Source organism: Acipenser ruthenus, chromosome 13 (genome assembly GCF_902713425.1).
Source record: "Acipenser ruthenus chromosome 13, fAciRut3.2 maternal haplotype, whole genome shotgun sequence".
NCBI classification, from domain to species: Eukaryota; Metazoa; Chordata; class Actinopteri; order Acipenseriformes; family Acipenseridae; genus Acipenser; species Acipenser ruthenus.
The window spans coordinates 25,396,073-25,420,222 of NC_081201.1; the positions used below are offsets into that span (position 1 = coordinate 25,396,073).

A 24,150-nucleotide genomic window follows, 5' to 3' on the forward strand; every position below is an offset into this window, starting at 1 on the left:
TTTTAATAGTTTTGCTGTATGTGCCAAAAATATATAAATTCATGGCGGATTTGCACAAGATACTCCAGGATACCACATTCAGTCTCATTTGTTTAAATTAAAATTTCTGCTATAATTTTAAATATTCAATCACAAAAAATATAGGAAGACAACATTTATTTCAGTGACATTGTACTGTATATTCAGTTGCTCGTGAATCGCTGCTTGACTTTAGTCACCTGACTTTCAACAAAATATTAAAACTGTATAAGATGATGGTTGTGAATTGCCAAGTTAGGTAAAAAAGAACCTGACATCAAAATCAAAGTTTGACATCATGTTGTATTTACAGGAAGCCAGTACATTTGACACACAAAATGATACAATGGTATTTGGATGAATTAAGTGTAACTCTTGTATAAATCTTACATAGAGAAAGCAACTTCTTGACATTTTTTAGATATGTTGAATCAACTGCAGCGTTTTATAGATCTGTGTGGCAGGGCAGGGCCCTGCCTGTCACATCAGTGCCTGACTTTTAATCACTACTTGACTCATCATACACCAAGTTTGTACTACAGGTCTTTCATCTCTGTGGTTACAATTGCATTGTGTGTTTTGTTAGAAGATGACATCACAAAGAGACCCATCCACTCACTCTTATAGTGTACCTCTGACTATAATACTCTTGTGGGTTTCAGCACAGCAGTATGACAAGCTGCTTCACACTGGGCTTCTGCCCAGTTAGATATACCAGGTGCCGAAGAAATAAACTGCAGCCACTGACACTTTTAGTATCCTACTTCAGAAGACAATTTCAAGGGCTTTCCTATCAACGAATAAGAGATTCAAAACAACCAGATACCATTCCCCTCACTGTGGCAGAACAGCTACATCTCAGAAGATACTGAATCTTGAAAGTCACTGTACCTGGACTTGAAATAGTCAATGATGGAGATGGCCTGGTCCACACTGAATAATTCAATTCCACCTTTTCCTGCTGGACTGCCCAATTCCAGCCATTGTCTTTGCAAGTTCTTTCCTGTTTTCCACAAGTGACATGTGTTTTTCTGTATTAAAATTAAAAAGTAAGCAATCATCTCGATAGTATTTATTGACATAGTAGGTTAATGTTAATGGTTGAATAGGTTTATTATAATAATTATATTCCACACAATAACTGATGCTCTAGGTGCCAATATATTTAGTGAGATAGGGTAGGGTTGTACACAGGCAATATTGTAGATTTTTAGCTAATGTTTTGCAACAAGCAAAGGGAGTGAGTGCATTTTTCCTGATCTCTTTGCAGTTAAAACGTTACTTGTGGCATGCCTGCTGTACTGTAGTTTTGAATGACATGTGAAGCCTATTGTTTCAGCAAATTGGACTAATATTCCAATTAAGGCCTCAAGCTACAGGAACAGTAGATACATTTTTAGCTCTATTTCTGACAGATGGGATTAAACACGTAATATATGTTATTTTACACCAATTTATTGTTTATATATGCCTCCTTTACATCCATACACCTTTTACAAGGGGCATGAACTTTACCAGTGTGGGGTTACACATACAGTATGACTGCATGCAGAAATATTACACCACCAAAGGGAAAGATTTCACTGTAATTTGTGTGTTTACCACAAAAGTTAAAAAGTGCAAACAGGAAATTCCAGACCACTGTACTTGTCCTAAACCATTGAAATTAGGAGGTTCTACCAGTAAGTCAATTGATCTTGTAAAAAGGATGTTGTTACTTTCTAATTCACTTAATCTAGCCTTGTGATTTTATCAGACATTTTCAGAGACAGGAACCATAGCATTATTTATTAATTAAGTATTCATGTATAGTATGCATTACATTAAATAAGTATTTATTTATAAAATAAATTCAGAAATAAATAAATACATAAATACTATGTACTTTATAAAATGTTACTAAATACAGGAATGCATAATCAATATAGAAAAGGATAAAGAAGTAAGTCAACAGAAAAGCCAGAACACTTCTTGTTATGTTGGGTTTTTTTTTGGTTTTTGGGTTGTTTTTTTTTAAAATCGCTCTTCCTGTTGTGATTTAGAGGACAGATCTCAAACCCCAGAGCACTAGTGCGGACATTTTGAAAAGAGCTTTGAAACAGACTTTAAAGTTATAAGTGTAAAAAGTTGTCAGGATGTTAACAATGAAAAGAAAAATTACAAGTACGTTATTTCAACAGTTGTAGCAACACCTGGGGACGTGTAACGCTATATTTTTAGGAACCCCGCTGTGTACTATTTAAGGGAGTGTTATATTGATTTTGGAAGTTTTTGAAGGGAATAAGTAATGGTATAACTCTAGAAACAGCAGGTAGGAGAAGTTCATTTATTCTTCTGCTTGTTTGACTTGTTTGTTTTACCGTTATCATTGTTTTATTCCTTTCAGAAAACTGGGTCTATTCAATTGATCTAAATAATGCCACTGCTTAGATCATTCAAATACTGCAGACATTATGGCAATCTAACACCTAATATCATCTTATGCAGTTTGTGGAGAGAAGCACAAAGCAAAGCTGAGCATTCTGGCAGCTCAATCAGCTCAAACTGTGCGAGATGAGGCCTCTGGATACATCATACACACTATGTGCAGTATTAACTTCAAACCACACTGTATTGTACTCAGAAATTACTATTACTAAATTGTACTCAGAAATTACTATTAATAAGTTGTTTTTTTTTAAATATATTTTACATTAAGAATTGCGATGTATTTTCTATGCATGGGATGACGTCTTTACACAGGATAAGATGGAATGTTGGCGAATGTGTAAAAAGTTCAATGGAAACTCTGGCATTCTCCAACAGCATGTGTAAGAGGGGCATGAAACCTGATATCTGCTGGCTTGTAAAGTTAATTTCTTTGGCCCACCAAAACCCAGAGACATAGTAATCCAATAAAGCTGCCTCCTTTAAGCACGTCTGATGGATTTTAAACTGGAGGATGTCTTCCATTTTCCTATTAAAGTAGTATATGTGTTATTTTAAAACATTTAAGCAAAACAAAACAAAAAATGTTGGAAGTGGATTCTGCCCTCTTAAAGAGCAGCTTTGTACAGGTCTGAAATAACGCAGTTATCTTAACCCATATTTAATAGACAATAAATTGTAACACTTAACCTGCCCCACACCCAGACTGACACTGCTTTTAAGAAGCATTCACCACCTATAGAAATATAGAAATACTGCTATACTTTTAAATACTTACCTTTGCACTTCTGACAACATGCTAAGTTGTGAATGCCAGAGAAATTTCCAGGCAAATGTGTGTTCCTTTTCACACTGGCTTCATTATCCTGATCCGTACATAAAAAAGAAACAAATACACAAAATACAAAAAATGCATGCATGTTAAATCAATTTTTTTTTAAAAAAAAAAGTTCATTTAACCTTCTGTGCACCCAAATTATGAGAAAGGTTATTTACATGTGTGTCCCCCAAATATAGTTTCCCTTATAAAGTCATGGTAAGTTGTTGAAGACTACAATGATAATAACATCAACAGAAAGCAAGTTAAAGCAGCACACTAAATTTTGCATTTCGTTTGTTGGAAATTAAGGTTCCAAAGTGTATTAAAAGTTAATAGTAGCACTACTGTAACAACTTGTGTTGTATACAATCTAAAAGTGTAGATGCTTCACATTTTGTTTATACTGTAAAAAAGCATATTACAACACTGTAGTCTGTACTCATTCATTCCACTGACAGCAGAGACTGCAAACCAGGGACATTCCGCTCTGAAGCATAGCGCCGATACCGCTGTACAAAAGAGCCGGCTCCCTAGCAGGAGCTATTAGCAGGCCTATGTCTTCATATTTGATTGTGTCACCTAACAGCCCTGACCCATAGCCCCGTGCACACTACAATACAGCAGTTTAATTATTAATACGTTTATGCTTGAAAATGTGTGAATCATAAAATACACCCATCAGCTGTCAAGACTAAGACATTTTTAAACTATAAGTGAATATCAGCTTCTAGTTACTGTACAAGTGCTGTAATAATGCAATGCTCATGTCTGCATTGCAACATGCTTCTGTTGCAACAGATGTATTTGTTTACAATACAATGAAAATAATGTTATTAATGGCACACACAGAACATAAATATTTTATGACAACAAAAAAGCACTTATGTAGTGAAAACCCTATTGAAATGCTATTCATTGCAGTCACTTTTGCTATGTCCATTTAACAGCTAACTTTAAAAGCACACAGACCCGGTGATCCTTTTCGTTTAATGCTTATGGCTCAATTTGTTGGTTTTGAGTGGTAGTTGTATATCTTCTCTGTGACAAAAAAAAAAAAATGAAATGGATTTTAACTGATTTTTAAAAAATTGTGATTATGAAGTCAGTATGCCACTTTGCAATGTGGAATTGATGTGGAAAAACAATATGCTTTTACTGTGGTAAAGTATTATGTATGTTTCTTTGGTTTAATCATAATATTATCTATATAGTGTACACTATCTACTGGAACATAAGAATCATCAAAATACACTTATTATTTACACTATCCAGTCTGCAGTCTGTACTGCACAAATGCATTCCACAGGCAACCCAAGCCTGGAGGGTAAGTTAAGGAAACTATAATACAGCAGTAGGCCCTAATATAATATACCAAACATAGTAGTAGTCAACTGTATTTATGCTTAAATATTAGTTATGCTTAAAGTATGTCTATCTGCTGTCCACCTTAAGCCATTTTTTTAATGGGCCTAGTGTACGCGAATATCATCAGCCTAATTAAAACAGCCATGACAGCGTCAACGTCGCATGACAAAATAAAGACAAAATAATGCACTTTTCATAGAGTAATTACTGTAGGCGGTATTGTATTGTCATAGTTATGGCATTTTGTTTTAGATTTTGATTTGTCTACTTTTGGGATGTATTTGTTTTGCACCTCTAGTACTACATTAAAAAAAAACAGCCATCCTTTCTCTGTGAATGTTTTCTCTATTTTACTCCAATCTACTTCTGTTAGTCTCTGTTTCATTCCTTCATATTTTGCCTTTTTGATATTGTAAACCTTAGCATTAGTCGTTACTTTTGGTGTTTTAAAAAGCACTTCAAATGAGACCATGTTGTAATCTGAGTTTGCCAATAGTTCTCTGATCTCTGTTTTAGTTATTCTGTCTTTGTTATTTGAAGAGACTAAATCAAGGCATGCCCCCCTCTAGTTGGTGCCTTGACAAATTATGTTAGGAAGCAGTCATTTGTCATTTCTACCATTTCAATTTCGGCGGTCGTGCTCCCCACCAGGTTTTCCTATTTTATATGGGGGAAGTTAAAAACCCCCATTAGCATGGCTTCTCCTTTGCTACACGCATTTCTAAGTAGTCCAAGCCTGTTTATATCAGAGAGGGTGTAACGAAAACTGACACATCAAGACTGGTGTGTCTTTGAAGTCACATCCTAACAGAGATATTGTGTGAATTGACTACAGCGCTTAATTTATCACCTGGTATATAAATACATACATACACAAATTTACCCAGTACATAAATACACAAATATTTTTTTCATTGCCAGCAAATACAAAGTTATATTAGGTCATCAGGTTAGGTAATGCTTTGACAGAGGAGGCTGTGTGGTCCAGTGGTTAAAGAAACAGGTTTGTAACGAGGAGGTCCCCGGTTCAAATCCCACCTCAGCCACTGACTCAGGTGACTTGTGTGATCCGGAGCAAGTCACTTAACCTCCTTGTGCTCCGTCTTTTGGGTGAGACATAATTGTAAGTGACTCTGCAGCTAATGCATAGTTCACACACCTTAGTGTCTGTAAGTCGCCTTGGATAAAGGCATCTGCTAAATAAATTATAATAATAATAATAAAGTTGAATTGGAGTTTATGTTGCCTCTGTTTTTTAGTAGGGAACATCAGACGGCCATTGTAGATTTAAATTGAAAATGTTCCAAAATGTGGGGTGTGCATGATGTCCATCTGCGCCCTGAAACCAGACTGTAGAACTCAATGGCCTATGGGTCCTGTTTTGTTATAATTGCTATTTATAAATGAACTCACCAACCTCCAACATTTCCAGATAAGTCCAGATTGGTCTTTTATCCATACAGTATGTCTATAAATATATTTACTTATTGTTATTTAAAACTAATGATTAAGTAGACTCAAAATCCCCTGGTACTGTAAAATTGTCTAAATAGTGTGGTTTGTCCCAAGGGGTATAAGTTAATCAAATCAACCACAAAGAGATCTACACAGAAGAAAGGCATCCTTACCAAATGATCTTCATTGGCAATGGATCTGTACAGCAGGGAAATGGTTGCACAATGGCATCTAAAGTGGTTTTAGTCAATGGAACAATGGCACTGGTAACATCCATATTTTGACATACAAATGGCATCACAATTGTATGTCAGTACAAACTAGTAATGCATTTCATTACAGCATCATATCGGGATCACTGTGCAATATGCCTGTAATACTGTGATCTACTAATAGTTCATGGGAATCAAGGCATTACATAATGTATCATAATGCTATTTTTCATAGGTTTTCTGGCTTGACTGAAATGTTTCTTTAGTGACGTTTATGTCTTATAAATAACACAGTAGGCGCTGTCCGTTTGTTGTTTTACACTATAAAGCAGAATAATACAAGTAGTGCATTTTTCAATAGTTTGCATTTTTCAATAGTTTGAACTGGGAATTATGACAAAGGGAAGTTTTCCCTTCCTCATTTTGTTTTTAAAGACACTTGTAGTGCTGCAATTAAGCTATATAACCTTCTACTGCTGCAAGTCCTACCTTAAAGCTAAAACCACCCTTGTACTTGGAATATATACATTAATTTGACTTTAAATTTTCTGGAAGAATGTAGTATAAACAGATGTATTTGTGTAAAATTGTAAGTGTTAAATGTAGCCTATCCACTGTTTCTGAATCATTTAAAACAAGTACAAATTTAGTCTGGACAATGAAAACACTCTAAAGAATTAAACTGACAAATTGTAGTATTGTTGGTCTAGGTGCTTCTTTTATGTACAGTACCCAAATATCTGTGAAAAATCCAGATACTGTTATCAGGGTAAACTGAAGGGATACAGTTTGTGTCTCAAGAGATAACGTGAAGCCAGAGACTAGCAGACTAAACGGGACCCCAACACTGGTGACCTAGAAATTAGAGGCGTCGTCCTGGGGGTTGGCCCCAACTTTTCCAACTGTGTAACAACTTTTTTCAGCCATGACATCACACCATTCATATTCATCAAAACAGCATTAGGCAAACTGCGTTGCTGCAGTCGTACAGTACTGGGACTGTAAACGACAAACCCACCCTATTTCTTAGGAACTTTAAAAGGCGGCGCTTTGGTTAGCGATATTATTACTTGGGAAGTCTGGGTGATGGTCTATTGTGTTCTCGAGAAAGGAAGTTTAAGATGTCCTGTTGATATTCCACACGAATCTTTGAATCCCCTGCTGCAAAACATTCCGAAGACTGTTACTGATTCACTTTTTCTTATCAGAAACTTGACTTCTTTGCACAATTCTGAACCATGTCGTTTGTCCAGATTGTGTGCGCTCTTAGTGCTAGACTGCTCTTCATTCTTCACTCTTTGATAGCAGTTGGCCGAGTTATTTTTGTTAAACATTCTTGGTATTCATTTCTTACACTTCTAAACCTGCCGCTTGTAATTGAAATGGTCATAACGCTGAAAAGAAGGAGAGGCAAAGATTACAAATGGTAAGTTAATGTGAAATAGAATTTGATTAATCATCGTAGTATTAGGTTGTTTATTATTATTATTATTATTATTATTATTATTATTATTATTATTATTATTATTATTATTATTATTATTATTTTAAGTTGTGAAAGGTTTAAAATCAGCCTAAAAACTTTGTGATAGTGATCTATTTGATTTGGACACAATGTAGCATATCATAACATCAATGTAGCATTCATAACACCTATTAACGCAAAAACATTTTATTTAATCAATCTCAGTAATTGCAATGTCATTTGGCTCCAGTCACATATGCGCTTAAAATGCTGAATTTTCATTTTTCAGTACATTTGGTTTGTAACATGTCAACGTGATTATGATGAATTATGCACTTAGTTGTAAAGTGTTATATTAGCAGTCTGTACAATGCTATATCGTATAAATTAGCAGTCTGTATAAATGCTATATCGTGTCTAATTCAAATAAAGCATAACCTCCGACATAAACATTTTGCAAATACATGTACAACCATTTCCAAGAACCAGGGTCAGTAATCTGGATACATTTTGTTTATGATACAGAAATATCATCACTCAGCAGTTTGTTAGATATGTTGCACCCCATACAGTTTTAAAAGTGTATTTCCTAATAAATTGTCAGCTTCTTCCGATGCTATAAAACGTATTCTGCAGCATAATTTGTTATAAATATATAGACCACTTTTTTTTTTTAGTGACCGCATAGTGTTATTGGTTTTTTAATATTAAGGATGAATTTACTTGTGGATTAAAGTAGTTAACAGACACTAGAAATTACTTTTTTGTTGTTGTTTTTTTAATATTTTTTATAAAACTGAACACAATTGTGGGAGACAAAATCATTATTTTACAGTACTATAAAAAAATGATTGTGTTTAAAAAGTACAGCTTTCGTCACTTATATACCCACAAATATGTAGTAATTTTGACACAGTAACTATAGTTAAATGCATTACACCTACAGTTTTCTGCAGTTGTATTAGAAAGTACTACAGTGCTTTTTTAAAGGTGTTATTCCCTACTGTTGTACGATTATACTGCTCTCCTATGCAGGTCAGCCGTTCTGTTCACATTAATAACACGTGGTCTAAAACACCATTGCTTACTGATGAAACCCTTTACAGGGACACTCGAGTCTGGCGAGTGTAATAAATACGTGGTTGTTGAAAGAAGCATCGTCTGTGCGTGTTTATATACATAACATTTGGCGACAAGGATGGCAGATTTTTCGCTTACCCCACCACCTCTGTTTCTAGCACTGCCTGGAGACACACCGGTTCCATGGAATCACTGGATTAAATCTTTAGACTTACCTAACTGCCATTGGTCTTGACGTGGTGGAAGACGCTTGGAAGCGGTCGAGCCTCACACCCTGCCTAGGAATGGAGGGTCAAAGGATCTTTGCAACTCTCAGCACGGTAGCCACTTATGCTGAAGCTAACAATGCACTCATGGCTCACTTTGGATCTAGTCCAAGCATCCTCCTTAAGCGGTTCCAGTTTAGACAGCGTTCGCAACAGCCGGGCGAGTCTGTTTCACAGTATATTTTCTTGCTATGTGAACTCGCATCCCCATGCAAATTCGGTACTTTGTTTGAAGAAATGATCCCTGACCAACTGATTGAAAAGACCTTCAGTGCTCAGCGGAAGTCCTTCAGGTCCTCACATCGTGGCAGCCGTGCTGGCCTGCCATTTTTGATGGAGTGGGCCTCCTCACTGACTTAATTCACCAGCCAAAAGTGGACCCCACTGTGATGCCCATTGTCAGCCTCTGTGCCATATCCCTCTCTCCCTCCAGGATGATGTCTCTGCTGAGTTACAGCTCCTACAGAGAGCCTATCAATGCCTCACCCTGCATATCAAACCTGGTTATTGCCCACAAGAAAACAAGTGGCCTGCGCCTCTGTGTCGACCTTAGAGCTGTAAACAAGGCCGTCATTCCCGACAGATATCCCTTGCCAACAGCAGAAAAAATAAAGGCACATTTTTATGGTTCCACCATCTTCAGTAAGCTAGACCTGCGGCAAGGATCTCTTGAAGTCCCCCTCACCCCAGTCAACAGAGATTTGACAGCCTTTGTGACACATGCAGGAGTGTTTCGATATAGTCGGAAGCCATTTGGGCCCAGCTTTCAAAAAATAATGTCTTCCATCTTTGCTGGCATCCCTGGGGTTTCTATTTACCTCGATGACATTGTAGTTCATGGCCCCTTCCAGACGATTCACAATGCCCATCTGCTACAAGTTTTTCAGCGTCTTTCACATCACCATCTCACCTTGAATGAAGATAAATGCATCTTTGGAGCTTCCAAGATCGACTTTGTGGGCTACCAGCTCTCAGCCAATGGTATCTCTCCTTTACAATCTAATGTGGATGCCATACACCGCCTGCCAGACCCCCAAACAGTCTCACAACTGGCCTCATTCCTAGGCATGACTACATACTACCTCCAGTTCCTTCTTACCTCACCGCTATGCCAGCTACTAAGAAAGGATGCACACTGGGTATGGACACCTGCTTGTCAGTCTGCCGTGTATGTGCTAAAGACTCAACTTACTTCTGCACCTACTTTCGCCCACTTCAGCATGGCTGCCCCAACTCTTGTTACGTGTGATGTGTCTGCGACGGCTCTGGTGGCTGTCCATTCACAGGTGCAGTATGGCATTGAACGCCCTGTTGATTTTTCGTCTCAAGCACTGAGCCCAACTGAACAAAAGTACTCTGTTGGGGAGAGGGAAGCACTGGCATGTGTCTGGGCCTGCGAGAGATAGCACATGTATTTATGTGGTCAAAAGTTCACATTAAAAACAGATCACCAAGCCCTAACTGCTCTGCTGGCAACATCAGGAACCGGACACAAGCCCCTCAGACTATACAGGTGGGCAGACCGGCTACAGCAATATCACTTCCAACTAGAATTCACACCAGGGCGCAACAATTCAGTAGCAGATCACTTGTCACAGTCTGTCCTACCTTTGGAGCAGGAATCTAAGCCCAATGACACCGAGCAAGCAATAGTAAATATGCTCCAGGGGCCCCTCACAGAAGTAGTGCCAATACAAGAACTCTTCAGGCTTCCACAGTTGACCCTCTCTTCAGCACCCTTCAAGAATATATAACGAATGGATGGTCGCGTAAAGTGGATGAAGTCCTGGCACCAAACCATTGGGTGCAGAATGAGCTGTTCTGCTGGGGTGATGGCTGGCATGGCAAGGGGCCACAGAACTGTATTATCTACTGAGTTATGAGCTCAGATGCTACAGATTGCACATGAGGGCCACTTGGGAGTCGTAAAGCTGAAGCAGCGATGCAGAGATCTGTTATGGTGGCCTGCCATTGAAAAAGAGATAGAGTTCCTCATCAAGGACTGCACAGCATGCCTTATCAGTGGGAAGTCCGGACAGCCACCTACAGCCCCGTTACAGCCAGTGCTCTTGCCGCAGTCAGTTTGGAAACACTTACAGCTAGATGTTTGTGGAGAACTTCAAGGCATGCCCTCTCATCAGCAGTTCCTGGTGGTCATATATGGCCTACACTCAAAATGGCCAGAACTATATCCAGTTGCCTCACAAGTGATACTGCAAATCCTGGACTCTTCATTTGCTTGCTGGGGTTTGCCCCGTGTTATCACTACTGACAATGGGCCCCAGTTTATTTCGGCAGGCTTTAACTCCTATCTGAAGAACAAGGACATCAAACACATCCAGACTGCAGTTTACAATCCTCAATCGAACGGAGGAGTTGAGAGATTTAACCAGTCCTTGAAAAATGGCATCCGCTCCCACCTAGCACAAGGCTGTAAGTTCGAGACAGGTCTGCTGAAGACACTCCTACACTACAGAGCCACTAAACATACCATCACTGGGGCATCTCCTGTTTTATCTATGTTGGGCTGTGAGCTACAGTTGCCACTAGATTGACTTTGCTCTCCCAGTTTACCTCCTGCACCTCCTCTGACCAGAACTACAGTGACAAAATGTCAACTAGCAATGAAAGAAAGGTTGACAAAGCGCACAGAGTGAAACCTCCACTGCTACAGGAACTGGATTGGGTTAGAATAAGGAAGCCTTGCCACACCAACAAACTGCAACCCCAGTGGTCTTCAACCAATGTGCATTACCAGACGCTTGGGTGCAGTCACTTTTCAACTCCATGATGGGTCTCGTTGGCATGCTAACAGGCTGAGCAAGGTCAGCCCTCCTGCTTCTGAGGAGGAACCAGCTCTAGCTCCCAGTAGTTTTCCTACCAGTGACAATAACAGAGAAGAACCACATGAGGCGGCGTTTCCCCTCCAGCCAGGCTCCACATACAGCGTCCGAGTAGGCTGCGCCACAGACCTACCCGTTATCAGGACATTGACACTTCCTTTCACACTTGAACTGGGGAAGGGTTGGGGAGAATATTATGTCTGTGTTTTGATGTTTAGTGCTGACTGCATTCTAGCTAGCCACTGTTTAATCTGTTTTGGTTTTACAGCAGTTGCTGTTGAGCTACTGCTTTATGGCTGTCATACTGCACTGTATGTTTTAACACTGAGTCTAACTGCCATAAGATGAGTGGATGTACAAGAGTCAAAGCGAGTGTAATAAATGTGGTGTTGTTGAAAGAAGCATCGTCTGTGCGTGCTTATGTACATAACACACATATGTGGCGGATCAATAATACCACTGTCAGTAATATTTCATTGTCAACTATCTTCTATTTTAATCTTCTATCTTCTATACACTACTGCTGTATATAAACACGTGTTATCAATTAGTTTGAATTTCTAAAGCAATGTTGATGCTGAATTTGTAATAGAAACATGCAGTATTTGTGTGAATTTAAACTTTCCAGCCGACTGCTTGCAATTTGTGAGTCTGGGAACATGTCTACTGCAGATTTCCTGAACGAGACACATGTAATGGTCTCTGCATACGTCAGTTTCTTGATCTCTGTTTTTCCTTTGGCAACGGAAGATGTTATAAATTGAAGCTCTAGTTTTCTGAGCGTCACTGGCTTTTTGGTGTTTTTTGTGATCTCATGCCGTGCCTACCACAAACCTCATTCTTGCTCCCATGTCCCACTGTTAAAATCAGTCCTGCATAGTTTACAGAAAGTATACATTTTTCCAGCATTGCTTAGGATTATGTGAGAATATGTTGTTGCCAATTTGCATTCATATATATATATATATATATATATATATATATATATATTCTTTAACGGTAGGGCCTCTGGTACGCAAAGCTGTGCACTGAATGCATGCCTGCCACAGAGGGCTCCCATAGGTCCTAAACCCTGTTAGGTACAGACATGTATTCCTGGCAAATAAGGGAGAGTTGACAGGTCTGCATTGCAGGTTCATGTCTCTGGTCTGCGGTTTTTTTGAATGGGGAGTTCCATCATTACCTCATAACCCGCAACACCAATGCCACTATCCCTTAATTGTTTCACAGCATTGTATTTTTGAAGCAATTAGTCTAATGTAACTCACATTTGTGTATACTTCATTAATACACTCAGGATGGCCATTAGCATTAGTCACCCATTAGAAATCTGGAGGGACTTGTACTCTCACTGCAAGCAGTAACTTTATGACTATCCTGCGACCCAAATATTACATTATATTATATTATGCTGTATTACATCAATTAGCATTTTCCAGCACAATGGAATTTGTTTGTTATATATAAGTCCAATGCTTAACTACTAAGGTTTATATTTCTCTATATTTTGCCTGTATCAGTGTATGATATTGATGGAAGTTGAATATTGATTGCATTATGATTTTAGCAGATAATTTTTGTATAGGCTTCCTTTTTTCATTAGAACACATTTCAACAGTTCAAATACAATTTCTAAGGGTTAAATAAAGGCATGTTTTTTTTTACCTGATTTATTGATACCAACAATTGTTGAATGATTAAAAAGACTTTCCTCTTAAAAGGTTTTCTCCAGCAATCCTACTTTATCTGATCAGTGTAATCCCATCCATTTGGATTTTGGAGGATCACTATTACCGCTATGATATAGAAGACACTACGAATCTAACCCGGGTAAGTGTTTTCAGAAATATACTGAGGGCACAATTTACACTCATGAAGACACTGGCAAAAACATGTGTCTGCTTGACTTGGTTTTACCTTTGAACCTTTTGTTATGGATACAAATATACCGAGCATCAAAAGAAACGCTATTATAACATTTATTTTTGAAAAGAAAAATAAGGTATAGAAATGATGGACATTGACGAAATGTTTTTGGTTTCTTTTTAATCACTTGATCATTCATCCTTGACCATGACACACTTCAGTGACTATGACCGAAGCATATGCACTTAATCACCTAATTAGTGACGCAGTTGATTGGACACTGGATATGGAGTGATTTCAGCTGTTGAATTGCAAGCTTGAATAAAAGCAATAAAGAAAATTACAGAAAAAAAAACAAAATGCCACATCTATTAAGAGAGCAGCGCCTTCGTGCAGTCGGCTTGTTGGAGGCTGGACTAGGGCAGTGTACTGTGGCACGCCGTCTTGGGTGCTCACATCCAGCAATTTCAAACCTGGTGAGACGGTATAATCAGACACACTCTGTCAATGACAAGTGTCACAAGGCTGGCTGAGTGGTGACACGTCAGACCCGGAAGAAACACACAGACAGACGGTGGTGATGAGTGAAACTGAGTGCAATGGCTGCACTCAGCGTTTAATAACAAATAAATAAAAAGGTTGAACAAACAGAAAACACAGGTCATGGCACTTGAGGCCAAAATAAATAGACGAACAAAAACGGACTAGACAGACAAACACGATGAGCAGATACTTTAACTATTCTTTTTATAATTCACAATTACCTCCGTCTCCAATCCTGTTCTCCACTCACCGAACACCCAACCCCGAGTGAGTGAAATGTGCATCTATATATATTGTTGTGCTGGGATTCAATTACTAATTAATTATTCACTTGAATCCCAGCACGTGAATTCATTACGTGCAACCTCGTGCTTAAATACAATTACATCTTAAATAACTCGTGCTGCACACACCCATTTATATCCCGTGCAGCCATCTCTATACACCAACATTTACACACAACACGTAACATATAAACAAACTACGCACAAGGGCGTGGCCACATTGCCACACAGGCCAAAAACTGGGAGACCAAGAGTCACAACACCTGCCCAAGATCGACAGATCATTTTTTGCATCTTTGTGATGCAAAAGAGTCACTGCACCTGCTCTAAAACAGAGTTTGTCATTTTTCGATCACATCTAGTGTATTTTATCCAAGTATAAATAACACATTTCTTTTGATGCTCAAATATAAGTGATATGTTTCTTTTGAATCTCAAATATAAGTGATATGTTTCTTTTGATGCTCAAATATAAGTGATATGTTTCTTTTGATGCTCAAATATATAGTGAATATTTTCTTTTGGGGTCAATGTACTTGACCAAAGTTCCTAATTACAGTTTCACAATTAAAATGTCATCTTGACATTTTATAACATGGTGTGATGAACATATCCACATACAATCCTGCAATGTATGTTAGAGAAGGTCTGATGGAAACTGAAAACACAAGTTTTGTGCACAGTTTTATATACTTAAGTTTGTTTCTGAATTTCCTTTTCGACCTGTTTTAGAAATGTCAACAACTGGATGAATCCAACATATCTACAAATCCAGGAAGTCAGACCAGAGGAATTCCACACCTTGACAAGGTAATATATATATATATATATATATATATATATATATATATATATATATATATATATATATATATATATTACACACACACATATACTTTATGTCAATATGCTACGCTGCAAGGATTGTTATATAATCAAGATTAGCCGCAGCCGTTGCTATACTTTATGATGGCTATAGCGGTACCATAGTTTTGACTTAATCCAGCACAAAATAATTGCTATTGGCATTGGCAGATAATATTTCTTGATTTGAATTTAAAATATCTTGTTGTGTGTATTGTTTATTAAAGCCAGAACAAATTGAAATCAATCAATCTATGTATAATATGCATTGTCTAATACACCCATGAAACAAAAATATTTAATAGACACTTATTACTTTAATTGGCCCAATGTGTCCATCACAGGTTTAGGTATACCGCTAACACATAAGAATAGTTTCTCTGTAAATTGTATTTAATTGTGTTCTACAAAATTAACTTTCAAATAAAATAAAATTAAATTTGATTTAAAAAATGCAAAGGTTACATTTTTGGCTTGATTTATGATAGCAATTTAATAGAATTATTAAAGCATACTCAACCCATATCAATTTTTCATACATTCTACATATTGGCCAAATGTTTTTTTTTGTTTTTTTTTATGTTCAGGAATTAATGTTTGGTACATAGTGGGTAGATGAAGTACTCCTAAAAATAATTTACCTCAAGTGAAGTCCAATAATTGTATGTTTTAAACTTCTCATGAATAAGTGACTGATGAATAAACCAGAATGCTTACCACTGGGGTGCAGCAGTCAAAGAGGAAACTTGTTTGAGTCTGTACCACTGCTGGCTGGCTCTCACGTTGACTGTGAAAGCTGGCTTTATTGATTTTTCACACCATTGTTTGTTTGCATACTGTCTGCTTCAGCGGGTTGTGTTTGTAATGTTGATTTGTGTAGCCCCAGGTTGGTTTATACTACAATGCTCATAGTCCTTTTTCTTTTCATGTGAAGGGTCTTCGTCTGCTGAACTCTACGTGCTCTGATGCTTGGAAGTTAGGACTTCACCAGACTTTATTGTTGATGCTGATCATTGGAAAGTGGCTTCTTCCAATTGGAATTGGCATCTCCAAAGACCAGTTGTCACAGCTCCTGCTTATCTTTGTTGGAATTGCAGCAGATATACTTGAATTCACAAGTGAGACACTTTCTGAGGACAAAGTCAAGTGAGTTACTTAATATGAGTTTGTGGTCTAATGCAAGAGTAATGTCTGTTTCTGCTTGAATGTGATTTAGCATCACTGTTGTATACAGTGTGAATCAACTTTGTGTCTATTTAAAAATCCCACATGTGGGCTCCCGAGTGGCGCATCCAGTAAAAGCACTCGCTAGAGTGCAGGATGCGCTCTATAGCCTGGACGTCGCGAGTTCGAGTCCAGGCTATTCCACAGCCGACCGTGGACGGGAGCTTCCAGGGGGCGGCGCTCAATTGGCCGAGCGTCGCCCGGGGGAGGGAGGATGGGTTATGTCGGCCAGGGTGTCCTCGGCTCACCGCGCACCAGCGACCCCTGTAGTCTGGCCGGGCGCCTGCGGGCTTGCCTGTAAGCTGCCCAGAGCTGCGTTGTCCTCCGTCGCTGTAGCTCTGAGGCGGCTGCACGGCGAGTTCGCAGTGTGTAAAGAAGCGGGCGGCTGACGGCACACACTTCGGAGGACAGTGTGTGTTCATCTTCGCCCCTCCCGAATCAGCGCAGGGGTGGTAGCGGTGAGCTGAGCCTAAAAAATAATTGGGCATTTCAAATTGGGGAGAAAATAATAAAAACTAATTGGCAACGACTAAATTAAAAAAAAAAAAAAAAAAAAAATCCACATGTTAATGAAAAATATACATTGTCAGTGTGTCCATAGCTGAGTACTGTCTTCACTCCTTCCAACTTAGGACAAACACAGTTCTGGTGTATACGATTCTTGCTGTATGGACATGGAGTATGTTACAGTTTCCTCTTCATGTTGCAGGTAAGTTAGACTTGTATTTGATTTAAAAAATAATATATATATAGGCTTGGTCACACTAATAGGGACAATTATGGATCAAACAATCAAATGAAGTTATGAAGTTTAGAAGCGTTTGTACGTTCTAACGTATTAAACAAACTCAGAAATTGGAGCTGGATTGGGACACTTTATCTGGGCATGACTGTAGATGTCCAAAAAGCTAACATTTTACATGCTGCTAAAGTAATGTTAATCTAACAATTTATAATCAAGTAAAGCACACCAAGAAAAAAAAATGTGATAGCTGTCATTTCCTCTGTCCTCAAAATTCAGTTATTATGTGTCTTTGCAAACACAATATATACATGCACATGTATATTCAAATAATTTTCTTTGCTCAACATATTAGTGATGTAAAAATAGGCCTTTTCCCTACCATTTAAAAACTATGCATATATTAGTCTTTATTGGCGCCTATGTCATCTGCTTTATAATAATAATCCATGACCAATAAATAAGAGTGTACTTTTGAGAATTATTTATAAGGCCTTGATTATCACCTTGCACTATTTACAAGAAGAATGTATTACATAACCTCTGCTGTCTCCCTTGTTGTCCATATAGCAGTGATATATTTTGAAACATAATCCTGACACTGTTGATATTATCATTTCTACATCATGGGTCATCACCTGGGCAGTACTGTACATTTCTCAATTTTTACTCTGGAGAGGATTTCTCGTTTGAACACAGCTTATAAGCAGTACATCTATCCAGATCATGCTCCTTTCTGCAATAAAGATTGTTTTCTGTAACTACAAAACCCCACTCATTTCAATCAGAGAACCAACGCTACTGCAGGATGGAGCTGAATTCGGATACACTACAATTTTTATAAGAGACATTCTCTTTCTCCTGACAAAAACTTCCCCAGGTACAAGCTGAGAAATGTAATCCTCCAAAAGATATTGCTTCAATACAGACAACGCAGGATATGGCAAAGGTGAAGTAATGTGTTTCTTGTAAAAACTGCATGGGGTTCTGTAACATTTTATGTTGAATGCATTGAACAAGTCAGTTACACAGTTTTAATGAACATGTTGTGTTGTTTTGTAAATAGTAATAAACACGGAGTCTTCAGATGCCTGCCAAAACCCACCATCTTCATCGCTGCTGTCCACCCACAAGGCAGACATATGGAACATTATAATAAGCCTCTTTATACACGATGGTCCATTCTTTGTAGTGCGCATGGTGGTGATGTGCTCATATGGAGTCATACACCAGATGCTGGTGTTCTTCACCATTAAAAACTGCTTGGTGGTCACACTACAGCTGTATCGCCTATACGTGATTATTGAAGAGTACCGGACTTCTCACTAGAGCAGCATGAGTAGCAGAGGAACGTAGCTTACTTATTGTTAATTTCTAATATGTATTTAAAAAACCGTAGGGAAGTACACTTTTAATTGTATAATGCAATTTTTACAGTGTTGTAAACTTGAATTTGTGCACTAGTGTAGTAAGTTTGCATGACAAATTTGACTATTTTACTCCTATATGAAAGTTGGTTGTTGAACCCGTTTCACCCTAATGAAAGTTTACCATTGTAAAAGCATAGTAAAACAGAGTGGAAACATGGTAAAGCAGAAAGGTATGGGAATGCAAACAGATGTATAGAAAAAACATGGTAATAGTAAATGCATGGAAAAAGCATGGCAGAACTAAATGATGATGCATAACAATTAAACACAAACATAGTAAAGCTGGAGGTGTTCCTGATGTATTGGTGCCATCTACCCATTTCAATATTTTGATTCTAATTTCAATAAAGGCTGATTATTATTAAATGTATTAACATTTGGCATGCATGGAATGCTGATTTCTCACTGGGGTGCAGACATCAAGGTTCTTGGTTCATATCTCCAGTTCTGAATCCAGTCAGGCGCTCCTGGATCAAGGTTAAGGGGAAAAGAAGACATCTTCACTCACTGAGCACGAGTGTACTATTGAGATTGTACAGTCCGTGCTATGACAGGTCATGTAAAATCTGTGATGAATCCAATGTAGGTCATACCCAGTTGTAATAAAGATACACTCAATGGGTGTCTGCACTACTTTCAGTTATAAATGTATCACTGTTGATTGAATTTGTGAAACCACATGATATCAATACTTCCGGGCACCATTGTAAGTAGCAATCTCTTGGGTAGCGCTTTATATTAAAGCACTTGGTTATTAACCCTAGTAACTTAAGAGTAGCTCGTTTCAAATATCTTTCCCTCCCTATTTTATGGGGTTTGCATTCATTCTGTTTCTCCAATATTGAGCTATTATCTTTTTCTATAAATCTTTCCCTGGCTTTGCTCTTAATTGGAGAATCCTAAGTGGCAAGACCCTTCCTCAGTTCATTCAAATCATGTGACAATGTAGCCTTTCAGCTCTGTCAGACCTACATACTCTATCTGTCTAGGTATGTATTTGTAAAGTAGCTGGAACTAGCTGACAAGTGATTATGCAACATAGCAACATGAACATGAATTGCTACTTGGTTTGCGGGTCCACCCATAACAAATTAGAGAGACAAAGGGGTATTTTAACTAAGAGGGAGGCAGAGAGAGGAGATGGAATCAAGCACAAAGAGAGCTAAGTTACTTGTTTATTTTTATTCACTGATTAGTGCAATTTATATGATGTAATGTTTATAGGGGGCAGTCCTTCCTCCTGAATCTAAAGCCCTTTTCACACTGGCATTGCTACCCGGGTCTGGACAATCCCGGGTAGTGTGAAACCACGTACCTGGGTTGCATCCAGGTTTACCTGGGTCCCAGCAATCCCCCTCGGGATGTGGGTTGACACGCTTTGACCCAGGTTGAGCGAGACAATATGCATGACAGCTACACCTGCATGAAGGTTTCACTTCTGCAAGGAATGTTTTTGTTTATTCTGTTTAGCCATATTTTTGTTGCTTGAGATTCACCATGAGCCAGATTGGACGGGGATGAAGAAACATTTGCTCTAATCAACATTTGGTCTGACAGTTCAATTCAGAGAAGCTTGGATGGAAGCGTCTGTAACAAGCTGCTTCCGGGTCATTGATACGTGCATAGTGCACTTGCGTCTATTATCACCCAGGTTTATCAAAAGCAGTGTGAAATCACGTAGCCGACTCTCATGACACCAGGTCCTGACCCGGGTAGGTTCCGACCTGGGTAGAGCATGCCAGTGTCAAAGGGTCTTTAGTTTCAAATCTTAATTAAAAAAATTGTAACATGGAAAATACTGTAATTACAAGTAGTTTGTGCCTATTAATATAAAGAGCAAGCATGTATGCCTTTTCAGGCCAGGTGCCACAAAACAAATCAGATGAAGCTATCATCTTTAATTGCATTTTCTGTCATCAGTGAAATAGTTCAACAATGCTAAAGGTTAGTATTTCCTGGTCTCAGGGAATAGGATATTTTGAACTGAACAATCGGCCAAAGAACTGTTGCTAATCTCGTTCAACTTGAAAGAATGATGTCTCAGCACAGTACATGAGATATGAGACGATCTGGACCTTCACACTTTCGTGAAGAAAAGATAAAAAGGTAATTGGATAACTGATCTGCAGCTTGCAATATTACAGGAGATATTACAACTCTTTACAATTACAGTTGTGGATACAGGTCCAGATTGGTTTTTGTCTTTTATCCATACAGCATGTCTATAAATATATTTTCTTTTTGTTATTTAAAATGAGTGAGTAAGTGACTCAAAATTGTCTAAATAGTGTGGTTTATCACAAGGGGTATAAGTTAATCAAATCAACCACAAAGAGATCTACACAGAAGAAAGGCATCCTTACCAAATGATCTTCAATGGCAATGGATCTGTACAGCAGGGCAACGGTTGCACAATGGCATCTAAAGTGGTATAAGTCAATGGTACAATGGCACTGGTAACATCCATATTTTGACATACAAATAAAATCATGTAGGAACTGTACTGCTATGACATTTCCCTAGATAACACTTTGATAAAGGTATGTCTAATTAATGTGGCCAATCCAAATCCAAGTCTATAAAGAAGACTGCAAAAAAATATAACGTAGTACGTCAATCTGGACCACAATAGTTAAATCATGTAAAAATATTCAAGCAATTGCTGTACAGCACATAATAAATAATTCCAATTGTTCTGGATATGAATAACATTTCCTAATGACATTATAAATTCATATTTCAAAAACAAAATAATGGAATCTATTATGAATTCTGCTTGTTTTTTTCATAATGAACTGAAGCAAATGAAATCCCACATCGGAAAAAAAAAAAAAAGCTGAATAGAACCAGTCCAAAGTACCCTCCAGCACCAATCACTTCACTCCCCAGCAGTTGCAATTCATTTGTCTCTCTCATTGCCCGGGTCAACTGTGTCACGGCGAGAGCGGAGGATTTGTCCCAGTTAGGTTCTAGGGTGGGCTGTACATACACAAAGATCAGAGCTTGTTTCCTCTGAAGTGTTTCTCTGTGGAATCTCCACACCTCCACTGGATCCACTTCATGGCTATTCTATAAAGGCCCTACTGAGCTACAGTAGGCACGCATGTTTTGCTCTCTTGGGATGGTCACACATTTAAATGAGATATCAGACAACCAGCAAGAAAGGGAGAGAGGGGAGCCAGATGAAAGAGATTAAAATCGGAAGACACATCTGTATTAGCCAAGTCATCATTACTGAGTGTGACTTTCGACACATTAATAAGACTGCTGTGTTAGTGCTGACAGAAACACTGCTGCCTGGCTACAAAGGCATTATTACATGCTCTTTGTTTTTTATTCGTATCTATCTATATATTTGTAAGCGCAGGCTCCATCTAGTGCTAAGCATTGTAGTGATAGATCACTAGATGGTGCTGGCTCTTTTAATAAAGACACTGGGTGATCTAGCCTATGAGATCAGATGAAAGCACCTAAAAAGTTAATTAAACACAATGGTATTTGAGTCATTGCAATGAGAGCCACTCAGAATGACTGCAAACATCATAACTAGGTAAGGGACAGTAAGAAAAAAAAACAAATCTGAAACTGCTTCTATTGCAATACGAGCCATTAAACAAAAGAAAATTACACTTGAAGCAAATTACTCTTTATGGGGAGGACTTTTTTTGTGCAGCTAACATTTTCCTCTTCATCTGGCCTAATCCACAGGCAATTTCCACCTACATCAGGGCTAAAGAAAGAGGAAATATTTATTTTGTATTGAATTTGAGGCGTACATCCAATAAGAGAAAAGTCATATGACACAGCGAGCTTCCTTTATTAGGGGGACTAGACAAATCCGAATGATCTCTTGACAGTTACGTAAGTGGTCTGATTTTATTAATTAATACATATTACAAACACAGCACCAGCTGTACAGGGGTTCTGCAACAAGCAGTGACCAACTCACTCACATCGTGCCAAGACAGATTAGCAGTTTTGGTTGCCGTGACTACCAAAATCCCAGTGTCTGACAGAAAACAGAGAATGCAAATAGAGGCTTATTTGTGAGCTTTTATTGACTAAAATATTTTCAGTGGTTCTCAAACTGGTGTCCAAGGAAAGGTTGCACAGGGGTCCCCTGGAAATCCCAGAGAGTTGTCTTTTGTAAAGCATAGATATTTAATGTACATAATGTTGTTTTTATTTCACTGTTGTGTTAAGATACAAGCCTTGTGATTCTTACAGTACAATATGCATACAAAGATCACTACAGTATAGTTTTGAGAACCTCTGTTCTAGTCAGTGACATTTTAAATCTGCAGTTCGGCACTTACTTATAATAGCTTTGGGTCTATTTACCACATTTTCCCACAGTTTAGCCATCTGTACACTCTAACTTGTCAGAAAGTTGATGGCCCAGTTTTGTTTACAATCCCCAGTGGAACTTTTAGCTGTCATCAATTTCTCTTCAAGCTCTGTAAGAGCCTAGGAAGCCAAACATTAATTATAATCTTGTATATCATTTTCTGCTTACGTCATCATTTCCTGGTGACTTTTGAAGCACTCCTGTGGCCTCCATAGGCCATCCCTGCAACATTATGCTGCCAGTGGATGCACTAATACATTCATTAACAAAAGGGAGGGAATTGCTGATAACAAACAGTTAAAAGATATATGTAAATTTGAAAAATAAAAGCCATTGGTGTAATACAATTCTCTCAATGACAGGAATTAAAGTGCATTGAACAATATGTTCCAGAACACATTTTTGAATGCCTAAGATTGTCATTCTAATTTAAAGTTCTACTGCCTCCATTCCAGTTGAAATGTTATAAAGATTTAATTTAAAGGTGTTGTAGTAGAAATAGAGGATAATCCTTCAAGGTATACATTTTTTATTTGCCGTAGGAGGTTGTCCCAATCACGAAAAACTGTATACCCCGAACAATCATTTAATATCCTCTGTATACTTAACCCAGTCTCTTAAGGTATGTGTGTCTTATTCTGAATACTTTGGGTGGGCAAGAGGACTGCAACATGTTTACCTGTTTACAAATATTTCGTTTAAAAAACAACATCCTACCCAAGGATCAAACTTTAATTATGGCTTTTAGAAATAGACCAGTAATAAAAACTAGGATAACCGTGTGCAATTATTAAGTGCTAACACTGTATATAATGCTAAAACACAGCAGTTATCTTTATCACAGTTGTTGTTTTTGCTATTTGGCACTTTTAATAATATATCATTATAGGGCTAGAGA

General features: G+C 38.1%; 1 protein-coding gene across 1 annotated transcript; it reads left to right on the forward strand.

The window, feature by feature from the left end:
- The first annotated feature begins 7,226 nt into the window (after positions 1 to 7,226).
- LOC117418569 (transmembrane protein 26-like) lies at positions 7,227 to 19,283 on the forward strand. Its single transcript, XM_034031744.3, has 6 exons — positions 7,227 to 7,723; positions 13,673 to 13,781; positions 15,377 to 15,454; positions 16,443 to 16,654; positions 17,365 to 17,441; positions 18,541 to 19,283. The coding sequence occupies exons 1-6, from the start codon at positions 7,536 to 7,538 to the stop codon at positions 18,801 to 18,803; spliced, it is 927 nt and encodes a 308-aa protein (XP_033887635.1). The 5' UTR covers positions 7,227 to 7,535; the 3' UTR covers positions 18,804 to 19,283.
- The last annotated feature ends 4,867 nt before the right edge of the window (positions 19,284 to 24,150 follow it).

Bases quoted from the DNA above. Each gene is read 5' to 3' on its own strand.
- LOC117418569 (XM_034031744.3), top strand. From the start codon at position 7,536: ATGTCGTTTGTCCAGATTGTGTGCGCTCTTAGTGCTAGACTGCTCTTC. The intron at 15,455-16,442 runs GTAATATATATA...TTTCATGTGAAG, and splicing joins GAATTCCACACCTTGACAAG to GGTCTTCGTCTGCTGAACTC. The intron at 17,442-18,540 runs GTAAGTTAGACT...TTTTGTAAATAG, and splicing joins GTTTCCTCTTCATGTTGCAG to TAATAAACACGGAGTCTTCA.